The 17,757-nt window shown below is 51.0% G+C and overlaps 3 protein-coding genes across 3 annotated transcripts; all 3 read left to right on the top strand.

Moving 5' to 3' along the window:
• Window positions 1-1,164: 1,164 nt before the first annotated feature.
• Window positions 1,165-4,347, top strand: K441DRAFT_694080 (uncharacterized protein). Its single transcript, XM_067652696.1, has 2 exons — window positions 1,165-2,067; window positions 2,121-4,347. The coding sequence occupies exons 1-2, from the start codon at window positions 1,393-1,395 to the stop codon at window positions 3,909-3,911; spliced, it is 2,466 nt and encodes an 821-aa protein (XP_067506984.1). The 5' UTR covers window positions 1,165-1,392; the 3' UTR covers window positions 3,912-4,347.
• A 128-nt stretch (window positions 4,348-4,475) lies between these two features.
• K441DRAFT_674918 (uncharacterized protein) lies at window positions 4,476-4,895 on the top strand (the record flags this gene model as incomplete). The annotated part of the gene is made up of 1 exon (XM_067650811.1): window positions 4,476-4,895. One exon carries the CDS (start codon window positions 4,476-4,478, stop codon window positions 4,893-4,895), a length of 420 nt encoding a protein of 139 aa, XP_067506983.1.
• A 1,216-nt stretch (window positions 4,896-6,111) lies between these two features.
• Window positions 6,112-6,582, top strand: K441DRAFT_655334 (uncharacterized protein). Its single transcript, XM_067647836.1, has one exon. It carries the CDS (start codon window positions 6,194-6,196, stop codon window positions 6,530-6,532), a length of 339 nt encoding a protein of 112 aa, XP_067506982.1. The 5' UTR covers window positions 6,112-6,193; the 3' UTR covers window positions 6,533-6,582.
• Window positions 6,583-17,757: the final 11,175 nt, after the last annotated feature.

The raw sequence follows: 17,757 nt of genomic DNA, 5'->3' as shown, positions 1-17,757 counted from the left end.
ACTTGGCATCCAAGAAAATCATATGACGGAGGAGTTTCAGAAATCGTTTCAAGAACGTGAAGGCCTGCCGGGAAATTATACGGGCATGACAGCCGGTTACTCCGAGGGCCAAAATCGAAAGGACATGTTGTTAGAGGCTCTGACCACTTTGCAGCATTCGAGGGTCAGGGAATTGCTATCCGATTTTGAACACGTACAACGGTTTGATAAGCTTCATCTCATGATTTGAGCCCTTACCTCCCAAATCCGCAAATTTATCTGGAAACAGCAGGGAGGACATAATGCGTCCGAACGTCGCCGAATGGCTCGTGGAACACTTCTTCGACCAAGTCTTCCACCCGGATCTCGAACCACAGCTATCGCAAACACTCAAAAGAATCGAGAGGAAATTCAAAGAAATTGAACCGTCTCGCTCCGGACGAGGGCGGAGTGATGCGGTTACTGAAGGTTATAAAAACGTGCTTTGAGACTGACCATGAAAGGACTGCAGGCGCAATCGTTAATAGCTTATCCCTTCCGCTAGTGGTGTCCTACAAGAGTTGGACTGTGCGCGAAATGGCCTTGATCCCATTGATTCTATTGGCTAGCTCTTATCGATAACCGTAGGTAATGGGATATACAACACCAGCTCTCCTTGCGACTGGATCCTACAGCACTTTCGGGGTTTGTTTACTTGCGTGCTCCATTCTCTCTAGTGCGGGTTTACGCGTGATTATGTATTAATGCGGTTCGAATTTCGTTGGCTGTCCTTTAATTCAAGGATGGTATCGAATACCTGTGTTTAAGGCCGCGTTGGTGCACTTGATGATTGCGACGAGGGACGAGGCTCATCTTACTCTTGGGATAAGCTGGGCAACTATATTCTCGGTTGAAATGTTGTCAAGCTCCAGGTTGTATGGAAGACATCCAAGGGTTGGAGCGTTTATGGAACGAACGGTAATGGATCTCAACGTCCTTTGGATTGCTTTTTGATTAGCATGGTTTGATGCTGGGATAGGACTTAGGGTTAGCCTCGGATGCGTTGGGAAAAAGATGAGATAGGGTGCTTATATGTCTCCCACGTGAGAACGTAATTACATGTCATTAAGGCTGGAGGTGCCTTGCCAGCCTCGCTAAAAGCGGGCGAGATCCGCTTTGGCAATAAATGCGTACCGTCGCACGGTACACGCCGTTCTAGAAAACCTTGATGATTGCGCTGGAAATTGCGCATTACAAGGTACGACTCCTAACGCATCTCTCACGCATCCAGTCCCCCGTCTCACGCCTCTCAACCTGCTGTGGTGTTGCTGCAGTTACACAACCTGACGTCGTAAAACAACTCAATTTCACGATGCTCCCGACCCTAGGAAACCCCTGATCGACGGGACAACGGCTGCGAAAAACTACCTGGTAATGGCCGCACAAAATTCGGCCGCGTCCATGGGACTGCCGTCTCCCACTCTCACGAATCCTGATATGATCCTTCCAGAGGCCACGCGCAGCTTTTCGCCCTCTCCCTACGCCAATGCGCAGTGCCCGCCCTCCCCCTCACTCTTCTACCACGGAAACCTCTCGTCCCAAACTGTCAAGCTATCTAGCGCGCCGCAGGGCCGCCGAGGCTCTTCTCCCCGAACAATGTCTCCTCCCATTACGGCGCGTCCCTCAAGCACCACCTTACCAAACATCTCCGAAGTGGACGTAACTCCAAAGAGGCGCAGTCCCCACGACGATATGCTAGCCTCATCTCCAACCCTGAGGGACTCAATTTCCGGACACAATATGGAAAACTGGGATGCGTATAGGGATCGGAGACTGAGCAGCGCGTCAAGTTCAGTCCACAGCGAGGATTTGGAGAACATGAAGTGGCCTGGTTTCGATGGACCTGGTGCTTTTGATGACAGCGGAGTGGTTCTGGACGAAGAAGAAGACCATATTGGCCACTTACCGAAAGTTGCGAACGGTGATGATGATATTGAGACTGAGCGGTGGCTGGACGGTCCAGAGGATGGTGATGATGATCCTTATTCCTCAGCAGCGCTGAGTAGGAGAGCGGAGATGATTTTGGCCAACGCGAAGAAAAGGCTAAATGTATGAACGAAGTCCCTATTTTACGGCCGAATTCACCCACTAATTTTGAATAGGTCATGGAGGGGAACTTGAGAGGTGCCAGACACTCGCTCCTGGTCACTCCTTCCACTTCCTTAAGCAACATGAAAATGGCTTCCGAGCTCTCCCAACAACTTTCTGCTGCCAGAGACCGAGATCGAAAACTGTACGGCGGCCTTGGATTTATTCCACCGAGACAACGTCCATTTCATTCATCTCCTCTCTCGGCCGGTAGCAGTCCTGGACATTCGCGCGTTTTTAGCGAGACATCGATCCCATCCCCATTGTCTCCTGGGGTGATCAATCGAGCAAATGGGAAGGACAGGCGCTCGTCCAGTGCAATGGGTGCAGTCAGCGGGCCCTGGTCACCTGTAGATGGAATTCCTTCGGCGCAATCTGTGAGAGAAAGCAGGAGCCACGAAGCAATTCGAGATTATCGGGGAATGGGCTGGAGTTACAATGACCGGGAGTATCCCTTGCGTAAAGCCTCCAATGAGTCCAGGAGCTCTCCGAGTAGTCTAGAACCATTGCCGGAAGACGAGATTCCGAAATTACATCGATCGGCATCAACAACCAGCGATTTACGTGTTCAGATGAACGAATTGAAGGGTAAAATTTCAACGCTCAAACAGCGTGCACGTGAGGATGGCCTAAGGAGACGCAGCCTGCAGAGCCTTCGAACCCCGAGCCCTTTCACGGCTGCTGAGATATGGTATTCGGGCGTTGAAGCTTACAAGACTAGCCCTATTACCACCGGTGCTGGAATCGGCATCAAGGGAGACTCATCACCTACTAGAAGGGAACTCTACGAGGACGATGACAGCGATGCCTTTTTGCCGAAAGCAGTCACTTCGGATTTACGTGTCGACCAACTATCACCAGCTGAGCCTGAGAAGCAGAGCGAGTATCAAGAGAGCCACTACGAGGACGCGGAAGAGGGTTCTAGCGACGACCATCTGGACGTCGAGAGCCATGATGACCTTGATGAGCCAGATTTTGTGTCAGTGGTGAACGGTGACCTGGAGCTGGAAGGCGAGAGCGTTTACGAAGATGCGGCATATGAACCAATCATTACGGAACGACACGAGGACCGCTTAGATGCTTTCGACTACGAGAACTTCTTCCTCCATAGTGCGATGGGTAGCTATAGCACTGGAAGTCGCCGATCAAGCGCAAGCTCTGCTGATTCAGTGGAGACTACGAGGCCAGTAACATCAACTCGGAACTCTCCTGATCTTGAGTCTACGCCAAAACACTCAAAGTTGTCAGTGAGGCTTCACCAACGCAATGACAGCGTGGACTCAATCTCAACTGTCGCTTCATTTGCTACGGCTAAAGAAGGCAACGATTCTGATGACAGCTCTGATGAAGGATCTAACCCGCTCGATGAGCTCTCGCAGCAAATTATCAGTCATCAGCAACGTGCAGCCGCACAGGCCAATGGCGGACAAAACGTGGCAGACGCCAACCGACCAGATCCAGCTGTAATGGCCCTGAAGACACGAGCAACAAATCAGAGCCTGGACCCTACAAAGTGGCCGTCTCAAAACTCTCGAGGCGGATCGCCAGGGGCAGATCTGGTGGGCGGGCTCCGAGCCTCGAAGATATTCTCCACCTTACTCGACTCCGGTTCGAACTCAGACCGCCGGCTTTCGCTCAACGAGCAGGAAAAGCAGCTCGTATACGGCCTTGCCGCCAGTTTCCAGCAAGTGTGCATGAACCTTCAGAGCACCGCTGAGGATAAGTATGAACGAAAAGAATGGCGACGACGGCTCGACGAGGCTCGAAAAATTCTCGACGGGGAGCAAGCCGACGAAGCGTTTTAATTTTTTTTCCCCTAGGACTAGATGACATTTCATTTCGTTGTACCACGTTTTGATTTTTGATACCTTGATTTGCTGCGCTTTAGCGATTCCATTGATTATAGATATTAATTCGCCGTCGTCTAGTCTAGTCTCTTCCTTCTGTTTTTCCTCGGGAGGGTAATCTTCTTAATGCCAGTATAAAATTTACGCCTCACGGCATCATCTCACTATCAATTTCGTTTGTTATCGCTGGAGGCCTGCTCGACGAAGCTTTTCCCGTTTCTTTCAGGAGTCAATGGGGGGCGATTATCTATCAATACCCGGGCAGAGACGATTTCTACGGAGAAGGCAGCTTAATGGCTTTCATAACTTGTTTGTATCTATATATACCCCCATCATATATACCCAACCAAAGCAGCGTCTAGATTAAAAAACATATGCTAAAGCATTACGCCACCGAATTTGCCGGACATAAAGACAAAGCAATGCTAGCTGTTCATGCGTCGGCACCATGGCTAGCTACCTTAGCCTAGCACATCCCCTCCAGTTTCTGATATACAACTGTCACTGGCCCCACAATTAGCAATGGCTCAACTGCATCCTCAACGCATCGTCAGAGCCCTCTGCAGCAATGAAACCGGCATGCGTTGTCCACATACCATCACCGCCTCGCCCCCAAAACGGGCAAATCCAAATTCCTCGCCGCCGTCGCGCGCCGCAATTGGCCTCGCGCGCGCTCTCAAGCCGTTAGCTTGCGGCCGCCATGGCCCACCTAAACACGCTACGGGGGGCGCGGGCGGCTTGCCATTCGCCCGCGACGGTGCTGGGCCCGCTGAGAGGGCCCTTCTTCAAAATGCGGTGAAGCCGACAACCTCAGTCGAAGCCGACCAATTAACTTGCCGCGAGCGCAGCCATGATGGAGAAAGTGGGCATTTAGAGCAGCGGCGTGTTTACGCCCGTCCCAGAAGTGCTCAGGCATTTGATCCAGTTGGTTCTTTCGGATAAAGAATGTGGCATTTTTTTGGGGTTTGGGGTTCGAAAGAATGTTTTTATTATGGTGTACATATGTACGTCTTATGCACGTCGCGACGGCGCCGGCGGCAGCGGTGCAGGAAGGGCGACAAATTTTCCTTCATGGCTGCGGCCTGGGGGTTCTCTAAACTAGATGCATAACCATGTAGCCTTAACCAATTCCCGAAAAACTCATTTTTTCCTCGAGCGTATACAAAGCTGTATACACAGCTCTCTCTGCCCCCCTCCTCGCACCAGTCGAAACGGCAGGATTTTTTGCCTCTTCGCTACTGTGAAGGGCGTGTGACGGCCAGGGTCCGGGCACGCCAATCTAGCTATCGCTGCCAATCTCGCTCCTTGCCTGGGGAACAGACAGGGGATACGGGTCGCTCGCTCGCTGACGAAGGCGTTTCGGCACACTAACCCACCACCCACACAACTGCGACACACACCCACACACAGCGGCCCAAACTGTTTAACCAATACCCATGCGCGCCTTGTGACCGACCCCTTCACTCGCTCGCCCGCAGCTGCTGGTTGCCCTTTCCCAGCTTGCTTGCTTTGCTTGCTGCATCTCTCTCGAACCTGCGTCGTCTTCCTCCAACAGAAAGAAGACCCATCAAAACTGCACTCGCCATTCGCAGAACGCTGGGGAGAACCGGTGTGTGCTGACGCACAACAATAAAATCCTCACTTCCTCAACTTCTCGAGCCTTTTTTTTCAAGGAGGAATTCGGAGAGAGTGTTTTCTGTTTCGACAACGGAAAATCACTCACAAGGCCCGCTGCAAGAGACCAGAGTGAGCCAGCCTCACTCCGCACGCCTGACCCTCAGCCTCGACACACCCACCCACACACACCCTTAATCCTCCCACCCTCGCACCTCGCACCCAAAACCCCCGTCGGTAAACCTCGCCTTCCGACGACGACCCTCGACGAAAACCCGGCCTGCATTTTTTCCAGCGTAACAAAAAGCGAAAGGAAATCTCCGCAAAACCTTCAATGTGCCCAGCTGCTCCCCCAGCCAGCACACTCGACTCGCGTGCCTCCAGATCCGTTCCCCGCGGCTCATCGCACCATGCCGCCAGCCGCAGCCGCAGCCGCTTCACGCCGCGGGGCCGTCGTGAGAAGAAGAGCCCGGCGCGTGGCCTCGAGGACTGGGTTGGATAAGCGGGGCTGGAAGTGGAGGCGCGATGGCGGGGACGAGTCTGATAAGCTGGATTGCGGGGTTGAGGAGAATCGAGGCTATGGGCGTGCAGAAGGGGCTGGTGGAGATGGAGAGCCCGTGGTCCAGATGATGGCTGAGATTCGGGGGGTTCTGGACCGATTGGAGTGGAAAGAAGTTGGAATGGTGGTGGTGGAGGAGAAGAAGGGAGGGAAGGAAGAAGAGGAGCAGCAGCAGCAGCAGGAGCAGCAGCAGCAGCGAGGGAGGAACGCAGAGATTGATATCTCGGTACGATGCTTACAAGCAATTCCTCATTTTGGCCCTCCTTTTTTTCTCCAATCGTCCCTTGGGATTGAAGTCTGCATGGGTGTTTTGGACGAGCTTTGCTTCCCCTTGCCCCCGTCAGGCTGCTTGAAAACCCCCCCAGATTTCCTTGCCCCTTTAGTTTTACCCGCAAACCAGCCCTAACACGCCACAGATCCAGAACCTCGCTTCCCAGCTCAATGGTTTCCTCCCGCCCTCCCATACTCCGTCTCCAGACCTTTGGATCTCGAGTTCCCCGGCGGAAGCCTCGCCGCCACCGTCGTACGGCGACAGCATAGCGGACTTGCCCCCGGACTATACCACCACGGATGCGCTGGCCACCGCGCACATACTCGACTACACGCTGTTCCCCTCGCTGAATCCCTCAGTTGCTTCCAGCGTCCCGGCCTGTCTGCGCTGGAGCGGGGCCACGTCGCCCCATTCATCCATCATCCTGGACGAAAAACTCGTGTTTCCTGACATCGACTTCTCGAATTGTGATCCGGAGAATATCCGCAGGCATGCCAAGAAGAAGGGTAAAGGAGGGGCGGCGAAGAAAACCACACTGACTAATGATGGAGGAAATGAGGGGGGGGAAAAGGACGGATTGGCAGGTGAAGAGAATGCAGGGAATGGAGGTAATGATGGTGGTAACGATGGAGGATCTGGAGGAGCTGGAGGAGACGGTGGCGACGGTGGAGACGACTTTGGGAGTTGGGATGATGGTAAGAAAAAGAAGGGGAAGAAAGGGAAGAAGGCTCAAGAGGAGGAAGAGAAGAAGCGGAAAGAGCATGAAGAGGCGGAGAGGAAAAAGAAAGAGGACGAAGATGCCGCCGCAGCAGCAGAAGCAGAAGCAGAAGCTGCTGCTGCTGCTGCGCCGACTAATGATCCCTGGCCAGAGGCTGGCGAGACCGGTGCGGGGGATGATTATAGTGGATTTACAACATCGGGAAAAAAGAAGAAGGGGAAGAAGGGAAAGGTATGCAACCCTTATTTCGGCTGTTTGGAAGTCAGAATATACGTCGTAGACGTCAGGCTAAATTAGTTCTTAGAATGTGGAGTCGGCACCTGCACTACCTCCACCTCCATCTCCACCCCCTGAGCCACCTGTACAGGAAGAGTCAAAATTCGATGAGATTAATCTTGACGATGGCGGCAATGGCGGTGGTGATGGAGCCCCGAAACTGAACCTCAATTTCGTCGAGACCAACACACCCAAATCATCAGGTTTCGCCTTCGGCCTAGGTACCTGGACTGCTTCTCTGGGAAGCGGTTTGGGATCCAGCTGGGGAGGTAAACCCTGGGGCTTCGATAGCGGTAACGATAACTCTTCTAAAGATAAAGTCGACGAATCGAAGGAGGATAATCCATGGGAAACTGGAAAGAAAGAAAAAGCAAAAGATAGTGGTCCTGGGTTTGATTTCAGTTTCGATGCCTACGGGAGTTCTGGAAACGCAGGCGCGGATCCAGCTGCTGAGGAAAAGAAAGAAGAAAAAAAGGAGGATAAGACAGAGGAAGACGGCTTAGGCTGGTCTTTCGGTGCTGTCACCAAGAAAGATAAAAAGAAGAAGAAAGGTGCTGCTGCCTTCCTCGAGGAGCCGTTTCCTGAGCCGGTTCCTGAGCCTGAGCCTGCGCTGGAACCTTCCAAGGACGATGATTTGTGGGTAGGAAGTGGTTGGGATGCTACCGCAACAACAAAGAAGGGAAAGAAGGGAAAGAAAGATGCTGCTGCGGTGGTGGAGGCTGCCGAAGAGAGAGCGGCTGAACTGGCTCCCCCGGCTCCCCCGGCTCCTGCTGAACCGGCCGCTTCTGCGCCTGCTGATAATAGCTGGGGCGCCTTCGCTATGACGATAAAGAAGGGCAAAAAAGGGAAGAAGGGGAAAGAGGAACCTATGAAGGAACCCGAACCGGAGCCTGAACCTGTACCTGAACCTGTACCTGCTCCTCCTGTTGAGCTGGAGCCCGAACCCGCTGCTGATGAGTGGACTAATAGTTGGGATCTAAGTAAAAAGGATAAAAAGAAGGCAGGGAAAAAAGGGGTGAAGGTTGAGGAGGCCAGACCGGCACCAAAGGGATCTGAACCTGAGCCTGTACTGGAACCTGAACCTAAATCGGTCGTTGTTTTAGAACCTGAACCTGCCGCTGCTGCTGACGATTGGGCAAGTGCTGGTTGGGGCAACCTGGGCAAAAAGGATAAGAAGAAAGGAAAGAAAGGAACAAAGGTTGAAGAACCCCCTCCGCCGCCGCCACCACCGCCGCCACCCGCAGAACCTGAACCCGAACAGGTTATTGTCGTTCCGGAGCCTAAGCCTGCTGCTAACGACTGGACCAGCAGTTGGGATTTAAGTAAGAAAGACAAGAAGAAAGGAAAGAAAGGCGCAAAGACCGAGGAGTTTGTATCACCACCACCTCCTCCTCCTCCTCCCCCGCCGCCACCCGTAGAACCTGAGCCGGAACATGAGCCGGAGCCTGTCGTTGTGCTGGAACCTGAGCCTGAACCTGCTGCTGACGATTGGACCAACAGCTGGGGATTAAGCAAAAAGGACAAGAAAAAGGTAGGGAAGAAAGGAACTAAGGTTGAGGAAGTCAAGCTAGAGCCACAAGTGGAGCCTGTTCCTGAGCCTGAGCCTGAGCCTGCTGCTGACGATTGGACCAACAGCTGGGGATTAAACAAAAAGGACAAGAAAAAAGCAGGAAAGAAAGGAACTAAGGTTGAGGAAGTCAAGTCAGAGCCACAAGTGGAACCTGTTCCTGTGTCTGTTCCTGTGTCTGTTCCTGTGTCTGTTCCTGTGTCTGTTCCTGAGCCTGTTCCTGAGCCTGTTCCTGAGCCTGTTCCTGAGCCTGAACCTGAGCCTGAACCTGCTGCTGATGATTGGACCAGCAGTTGGGGATTAAGCAAAAAGGACAAGAAAAAGGCAGGGAAGAAAGGAACTAAGGTTGAGGAAGTCAAGCCAGAACCACAAGTGGAGTCTGTTCCTGTTCTTGAGCCTGAGCCTGAGCCTGAGCCTGAGCCTGAGCCTGAGCCTGAACCTGCTGCTAATGATTGGACCAGCAGTTGGGGATTAAGCAAAACGGACAAGAAAAAGGCAGGAAAGAAAGGAACTAAGGTTGAGGGAGTCAAGCCAGAACCACAAGTGGAACCTGTTCCTGAGCCTGCTCCTGAGCCTGGTGAGCCTGAACCTGCTGCTGACGATTGGACCAGCAGCTGGGGATTAAGCAAAAAGGACAAGAAAAAGGCAGGAAAGAAAGGAACTAAGGTTGAGGAAGTCAAGCCAGAACCACAAGTGGAGCCTGAGCCTGAGCCTGAGCCTGAACCGGTCGTTGTTGCACCAGAGGCTAATCCACCCGCGGACGATATCTGGGGTGATACTGGTTGGGGAGCGCCGACGAATAAATCTAAAAAGAAGGGCAGCAAGAAGGCTGCGAAAGAAGAACCCAAGATCGAGGAGCCTCCGCCACCTCCTTCACCCCCGCCAGAGCCTGAGCCGTCTGTCATTCCTGAGCCGGCGCTGACGGCTGACGATGGCTGGGGTGATGCGGCCTGGGACACAACAACTACTACCTCCAAGAAGAAGAAAGGCAAAAGGGGTTCTGTTGCCACATCGTTAGTCCCTAACTTGGCTTCCAAGGAACCAATCCCCGAAGTTCCCGAAGTTCCAGAGGTGACTGCGCAAACTACGACCAAAGATACTGTTGATGACGACTTGATGAATTGGAGTACGCCTGCTACTACTGCCACCGCCAAGAAGCCGGGCAAGAAAGGGAAGAAAGGCTCTGCTGCCGTTGCAGAGGTTGTCCCTCCTCCAGCTCCCCCACCTCCGCCTGCAGTTCCTGATCCTGATCATGAGCCTGAGCCTGAGCCTGAGCCTGAGCCTGAGCCTGAACCTGAGACCGGGCCAGCACCTGGAGAAGAGAAAGTCGAGTCTAGCGGCTGGGGCTTCAGAAGTCTCTGGGGTGGCGAGAAGAAAAAGAAAGTGAAGGAGCCAGGTCACACTCCCCTACCTCCAGATCCACCTGCTGCAGCAGATCCTGAGCCAGAACCGATGGAAGATCTGGCGCCGGTAATGACACCAGATGAGGTTGATGAACCGAGAGCCGAAGGTGAAGACGATTGGGGGACTCCTTCTTGGGGAAAAAAAGGCAAAAAGAAGACATCCAAAGATACACCGGTCGATGTCACGGATAACGCGCCCGCAGCTCCTGTTCAGCAACCTGATAATGTTGAAGATGACCATTGGGGCAGCGGCAGCTGGAACCTCGGTAATATCAGCAAAAAGAAGAAGGGTAAGAAGGGCTCAGCCTTCGACGCCCCACCCCCTGCTCCCACACCTCCTGGCGATGCCGCTGCCTCAGAGCATGATCCAGTGGTGCCTCCTGTGCTTCCGCCTATGAAAGAAATAGAGGCACCTCCCCCACTTGAGGAAATTAAAGAAGAGAAGGAAGAAGAGGATCGTTGGGGTGTTCCAGCCAGCAAAAAGAAGAAGGCTAAGAAGGGCGCAGTGGCAAAGGAAGTCCCAGCTGCTGAGCCTAAAAAGGCTGAGGACGGCGGGAAGCTGAGCAGGACGAGTACGAAGGACTCTAAATCTTCAAAGACTAAGTCAAAAGACTCTTGGGTTGACCTTGCTCAGGTGGAGGAGCCAGCTCCAGTTGTTGAAGAACCACTTCCCGTTATTGAAGATCCAGCTCCAGCTCCAGTTATTGAAGGGCCACCTGAAGAAAAGGGGCCCGAAACAGCTGCTGCTAGCGCTGTTAGGGGCCTGTGGGGTGTTGTCTTGGGTGGTAATAGAAAGAAGGAAGCCCCAAGTCAAAAAAGGGCAAGAGAAGCCCAGGAGAAAGCGGAACAGGAGGAGAAGGAAAGAAGGGAGCTAGAGGAGCAGGAAGAGAAGGAGAGGATTGAACGAGAGGCTAGGGAGGCGGAGGAAGCTGCTGCTGCTGCTGCTGCTGCTGAAAAGGCTAGGATAGAAGCAGAAGAGGCGGAAAAGGCCCGATTTGCCAATGAGATTGTCGAGATTATTGACGAAGCACCAGCGAAGGGGAAGAGGAAGAAGAAGGCAGTAAAGAGCGCGAGCACGGTCAAGAAAGTCGTGAAGCCTCCCACGCCGCCACCACCGATGCCGCCACCGCCTCCGACCGATGATGATCTCCTAGCACTGGTTGAAGACATTCCAGAGGAGCAACTTCTCACCGAATTGGGCCAGTATAGCCAGCCGGCGGTCAAGGCAGAAAAGGAGGAGGAGAAGATAGAAGAAAAGATAGAGTCGTCGTCGTGGGGTACCATGTGGGGAGTCTCGCTTAGGAAGTCGAAGCCACCGCCCAAAAAGGAAGAAGACGACACAGCCAATCAGCTCATCTCGGTTGATGACGGGCCGAAAATGCCAGAACCTCCGATTGCTGACCTTGCTGACGAACCGCCACCCGAGAAGGCAACAGCGTCGGCGTCTATAAAGACCAAAGGCGCACCTAAGACAAGCATCATCGCGGAGAAGATCAAAGCTTTGCAGGCTGAGAAAGAGAAGGAGAGGGCTGCTGAGATCGCAAAGGCTCTCATACCAGTGTCTGATCCCGAACCTGAGGTAGCACCGCCACCGCCAGAGCCTCTGCTTGAAGAAATCGTCGAGGCAACACCAAAGAAATTTTCAAAATCCAAAAAGGCCGACAAATCTGCTACAAAGGCTTTTAAGAAGAAGAAGGAACTAGAAGTCGCTCCGCTCGTTCCTGAGCCTGCGCCTGAGGAAATTCCTCACGTGTCGACCCCAGTCCCCGGAGGCTTCCCAATGGATGACGATATTATGAATATGATAGATTTCGAGCCTCCCGCTAAACCAGAACCAGAACCAGAGCCTGTTGTGAAGAAATCAGCAAAGAAGGCTTCTAAGAAGAGTAAAGCGAAAGTGGAGCCTATTGTTGAGGCTCCACCGCCACCTCCACCGCCTCCGCCTCCAGCCCCAGAGTCCGTTGAAGAAGAGGACGAAATGTCACGAGAGTTTCCTATGGATGACTTGCCAGCTAAGCTCCCAACTCCACCCCCCGAGCCTGAAAGTAAAGCCGAGCCCGCCAAGAAAGAACGCGCACGTGTTGTGCGAAATCAGAATGCCGCTTCTTGGGGCTTCTGGGCTGCCGCTACACCACGACCAAATGCTAGAAAGACATCTCGGGATGACACTAACGCTACCCCTGCGAAGACAGCGACGCCTGGCTTGACACGGTCCAAGTCGGCACGTGTGACATCGAGCAAAGAGAAAGATGTCATGTCGAAATCCTCTGGATCCGAAAAGGTCGCAAAAACACCATCTCGTACCAGACCCGCTCGAGGTGCAAGCTTTTCGCTTTTCGGACCTCCCCCACCGTCAAGGTCGAAATCAGTCCGTCAGTCCGCCACGCCGAAGACAGCCTCGCGACGACCTTCTATAGATGCTGATGCAGCCATGATTTCGCCACCGCAAACCGATACTGATATGGCCAAAGTCTCTTCCAAGGCTGCAAAGGTCATGGGCATGCGAGCATCAGTGAGCAGGCGATCAAGTACCAGGGATAAGGGCAAAGCGAGAGGTATGGTTAAAATTGCCAAGAAAAAGTCTGTTCCATCCAACAAGAAAGACACTAACGAAACTCAATCAGCCGTTCCAGATCCCTATCCCTTGGATGACGATATAGTCATGGTTGACGGGGACGATGACGATCCACCATCTCCGTCTCCAGTTGCCATAAAGGAACCTCGTCCGGAGCCTTCCAGACGCAAATCTACCCGTCGCTCTGCAGCTCCTGCAGAACCCATCACCGCACCTCCCAGCGCTGACGATCCCGTTATGGTTGACGCTCCGCCTGAGGCGCCAGCTCCGACCCGCTCAATTGGCAATGATGTCGGTAATGGAAATGATGAGATGAGATACATGGACACACCTCGCCGCGAGCGTGACTCGGTGCGACGCACTACCTCGAATGCGAAGAAACCAGCGGATGGCTTCATGAGCATGTTCGGACTTGGCTCTCGCAAGAGGGAACGCCCTGAACCTGATGACCGCCGCGAACGGCGCAGAACCGTGCACGAGAGTGACGACGACCGTGCACGCCGTAAGAGGTCATCCGGTCGTGGCGCAACTACGGACGACGAAGCCAAAAGACTTCGTAGAGAAAGTCGTCGCGTCCACCGCTCTCGCAGGCCTTCTGAGACGGACGGTGCAGCCACAACAACAGATGCTGCTCCTAGAGCGGGAGGCAGTGCGAGCACAGACATCGAAGATGCTGAGCGCGAAGCGAGAAGAGCGGAACGCCGAGCAGCCAGGCTCGCGGAGAAAGAGAGAGAGGTCGCACGTGCCGCTGAACTGGCGCAGGCGGAGGCGAAGGCAGAAAGGAGGCGGGAGAGAGAGCGGGACCGTCAACGTGCTCTGTTGGATGAACAGAGGTCGAAAGCTAGAGAGGAGCGAGATCGAAAGAACAGGGAGACTGAAGCTGAGGCACGCCGTCAAGAAGAGAAACGTGCGAGAAGAGCTGCGAGAGAGGAACGGAAAGTCATGGAGGAGCGAAACCTACGCGAAATTGAAGCCAAAGAGGCAGAGCGTCGCAGACGCCGCGATAAAGAAAAAGAAACATCACGTCCTCGCAATTCCGAACGCCGCAAATCTCACATGGACGAGGATCCTGAGGCCCGTCGCGCCCGCCATGAAGAACGACGCTCTAGGCGTGCGTCGGAATACCGCCCGACAACTATTACATCCAACGATAGAGCCGAGGGCCCAAAGCCCATCGTAGACTACTTTGATGAGCGCAACGGCACAAGTCATCGCCGCCGCGGTTCGCACATCACTCCCACCAATGGCGAATCCAGCCGAAATCGCCCATATTTATCCAAAAGCGGCGACAAGACATCCTCCTGGATCGACTCTCTCAGCAACGAGCCTCCACTCCCACCGCCAGTCGAAAGCACAGTTTTAGACCCACCCCCAGGGGCCCGCCAGGGCGAGCTTGTTGACGAGGAATCACCCTCAGCAGACGAGGACATCCGACTCCGCATCGCAGGCCGCAGAGGCAAGCATCGCGAACAACGCGAAAAAGATAGCGGGAAGGAGAAGGAACGGGACCGCAAGCGTGACGGCCACCGCCGACGTTCGGGCGGCGAGGGCTTAAAGAGCAGCGACGACGATAAAGACAAGAACAGGCGTAGGAGTTATGCGTATCCGCCTGCGGTAGCGTTTGATACCGCAGCGCCAGTCAAGACGTGGGATGGACGCCCCGCACCAGCGCCGGCGCTAGCGGGGGGGAAGAGAAATAGCTGGTTTAAGAAGATTGCCGGGTTCTAAGTTTTGGATGGAGATATTTGGAAAATGCATGGACCATTCATTTCAAAGGAGGACTGTTACAGGATTGGGTTGGAGACACCCCGAAATGCGCTTTTTGAAGCACAGCCAAGTTTTCGCGGCTAACTCGTTTCGTGTGCCATTATTTCGGCTTTGTGAGGCCGGGACTTATCAGGACTATCAGCTTTAAACGCTTCGTCGCTATTATTATTGTTGTTACTATTATTGTTATATTACCCTACCACCATATTTCCCACCTCGTTCCCCATATTTTCCTCGCTTAAAGTCCGGGCAGGACCCCGTAGCGGAGCAAACTATGTCTCTCTCAGGCGTGTGTGTTTCTAAATGGGTTTTTCTCTGCATGGACAACGGGGTTGCATTGGGATTTCCCTGGTGGGAAAAGGTGTCTCAGGGTAGTCACAATCTGGGGATCATCGTTTCCTCTATTTCTCTCTGGACGAGCGTTACTTTCAATTCAATTCTAGCGTGTTATGTCTTTTTACAATTGGTATTCTTTTGGAGATTGGGGAGTGTGTGTTTAGGGGTTTTTACTGCATGAGCTTTTGATTCGGATTGGTGCGAGATAGAGATACCCCTACTCATTAATTCCCCCATGACGGAGTTCGTTTATTTAATGACAAGTTGATTATACGGTGCGAAGCTATACTTCTTACGCTGCAAACTGGTGAACCGAATTCTGAAGACGCTTTCAAATTGGCTGTGGGTTTGTAGGCTTAGTTTGTTAGGCCGGTCACGACTAGACAAACTATAACATATCCATTAATTGTATTACAGGCCTAAGATATAGTCAAGCTTTACCACAGGATACACTTTATATATCACTTAAAAGTTAAAAGGGACCTAGGTATTTTGTATTATTATTATTCATTGCTTAACGTCCGATTCGGATCCCTATTAGGCCCACGCGGACTACTCCTTATATACATGTGGGGAGAAAACTCTATTTAAGAAAACCCCGTAATCCATCTCCCCGCCTTTTAGGACTCGCCTATAAGGCGCCTACGAGGCGCCTGCGAGTTACCTATAGTGCTCTACTACCTTACTTTTTAACCTCTTTAGGAACCACTGCTGCCGTAATAAGCCTACGGACGCGCTAGTATTGTAAACTTTACTCTACCACTATAGAGTTATTAGGGGGCGCCCGTTACTTACCCCCCCTACTCTTTATTACTATTTTCCTTATAACCTAAAACTGGTTTAGTATATTTTAGCTAATAAGCTACTAGGTAACCGCCTTAAGGCCTTTTTATATTAAGAGTAGTATATTATAGTTCTCTATACTAGCTACTAAAAGTATTACTTCTTAGTTGGTGTGTAAGGGGTATAACAGTATTATATATTTTAGTGTCTATCTTAGCCAGCTATATTTATATCTTGGGCTACCTACTAGGACACCTACTTAGTAGAGCTAGTCTTTTAGTCCTATTATTCCTATTCTTAAGAGTGTTACTATTATATTTTCTGCCTTTATTAGGCCTTCTTAAAGCCCTAGAGTATTTACCCCCTATAGCGTTAACTATACTATAGCTTAGGTTCCTCTTACCTTAATTAGCCTCTATACCTTTAACTCCTATATACCTCTCTAGCGTTAGTCCAGCTAGTATTATATTACGGTAGATAGTTTCCTAGCGTTCTTTTATACTTTACTTTGGCTCCTTTCTCTCTCTTATTATTATCTTTACTGGCCTTTTATACGTCTCCCTTCCTTCTCTATATAGGCCTAGGCCCTAAAGTAGTACTATTCTTCTTCTGCTTTCTTTACCTGTTTCTTTAATATATCTTCCCTATTTTAGGGTTGTTAGTTTATTCTCCTATAGGGCACCCTAGGGTCCCTTTATAGTTTATTTAGGCGTATCTTAATATACTTTATAACATTAGAGTTGCGTTTATTTTATGCCTTTTATATTATAGTAGCTTTAATATATAGTTATAGGGGGGGAATATTAGCTTCCTTTTTAAGCAGTACTGTAGCCATTCGCTTATATCCACCTATTATACTCTAAAGGTAGGCTATTTAGACCTTTTAGAGTAATTTAAGGAGTAATTTAGGGGGGCCTTTTTTAGATTCTCTAATAGCCTAAATACTAGACCTATACGTTATAGTTAGCCAAATAACTGCTGTATATAGTAGGCGTGACCTTTAAAAGCATAGACCCTATATAGAATTGACGATCCTAAATAATATAATGTACTATATTTAGCCCTTACGGGCCGCTTACGCTATATATACGCTCTACTAGAGCTTACTATTTACCCATACTCCTAATACCCTTAGGCCCTAAACTAGTTAACCCCTAAAGCCTTAAATGCGAATTATATACTAAAGATCTGTAGATTAGTTGCGTTTTCTTATAAAGTAGATTAGCTAGTATTTCTCTAGAAAAAATTAGACTTTATATCGTCTTACCTATTCTATATAAGTATTATAAACTTTCTCCAGTGTTCTATAATTCTTTACGGCTATTAGCCCGTATATAATTAGGTTTATATTATTAACAAAGCCTATCCCCTAGGTTGCCCCTTCCTTAAAGGAGTTAAGTAGGTTGCTTATAAAGAAAAGGAAGAGTATAGGTAAGAGGGGTAATCCTTATAGTATTCCTGTTGTAACTATAATAGGGGGGCTCTAGTATCTATTAAAGACTAATAATATTTCTTTCTAACCTGTAAACCCTTAAATAAATTATATAATCTATTCTAGGAAGCCTTTTACCCTAAGGATATATAGAAGACGCTTGTAGGGTATGTTATTATAGGCGCCGCTAATATCTAGGCCGAGCATTAATATTATAAAGTCTCTTCGCATCGCCTATACGGATTTAATAGTAGTAGCGAGTAGCGTAAGTGCTAATAGTGTTAAGCGGTTCTTTCTTGCCCCTATTTGGCTTTATAGTAGTAGGTTGTATTCCTTAGCCGTATCTACTATATAGTCCGCTATTACCTTTTCTAAGATCTTGCTAAGGGTGTTTTCTAAAGCAATAGGGCAGTAGCTTCCTAGAATTAAGTAATCTACTTTACCTTCTTTCTATAGAACAACCGTCGTTATAAATCTTCCGAGTCGCGGGTAGTAGCCTATGG

Source organism: Cenococcum geophilum (assembly GCF_001692895.1).
Source record: "Cenococcum geophilum 1.58 unplaced genomic scaffold K441scaffold_9, whole genome shotgun sequence".
Taxonomy (NCBI): Eukaryota; Fungi; Ascomycota; class Dothideomycetes; order Gloniales; family Gloniaceae; genus Cenococcum; species Cenococcum geophilum.
This window is presented reverse-complemented; position numbering and strand designations above follow the sequence as displayed.

Bases quoted from the DNA above. Each gene is read 5' to 3' on its own strand.
- K441DRAFT_655334 (XM_067647836.1), top strand. From the start codon at position 6,194: ATGATGGCTGAGATTCGGGGGGTTCTGGACCGATTGGAGTGGAAAGAA.
- K441DRAFT_694080 (XM_067652696.1), top strand. From the start codon at position 1,393: ATGGCCGCACAAAATTCGGCCGCGTCCATGGGACTGCCGTCTCCCACT. The intron at 2,068-2,120 runs GTATGAACGAAG...AATTTTGAATAG, and splicing joins ACGCGAAGAAAAGGCTAAAT to GTCATGGAGGGGAACTTGAG.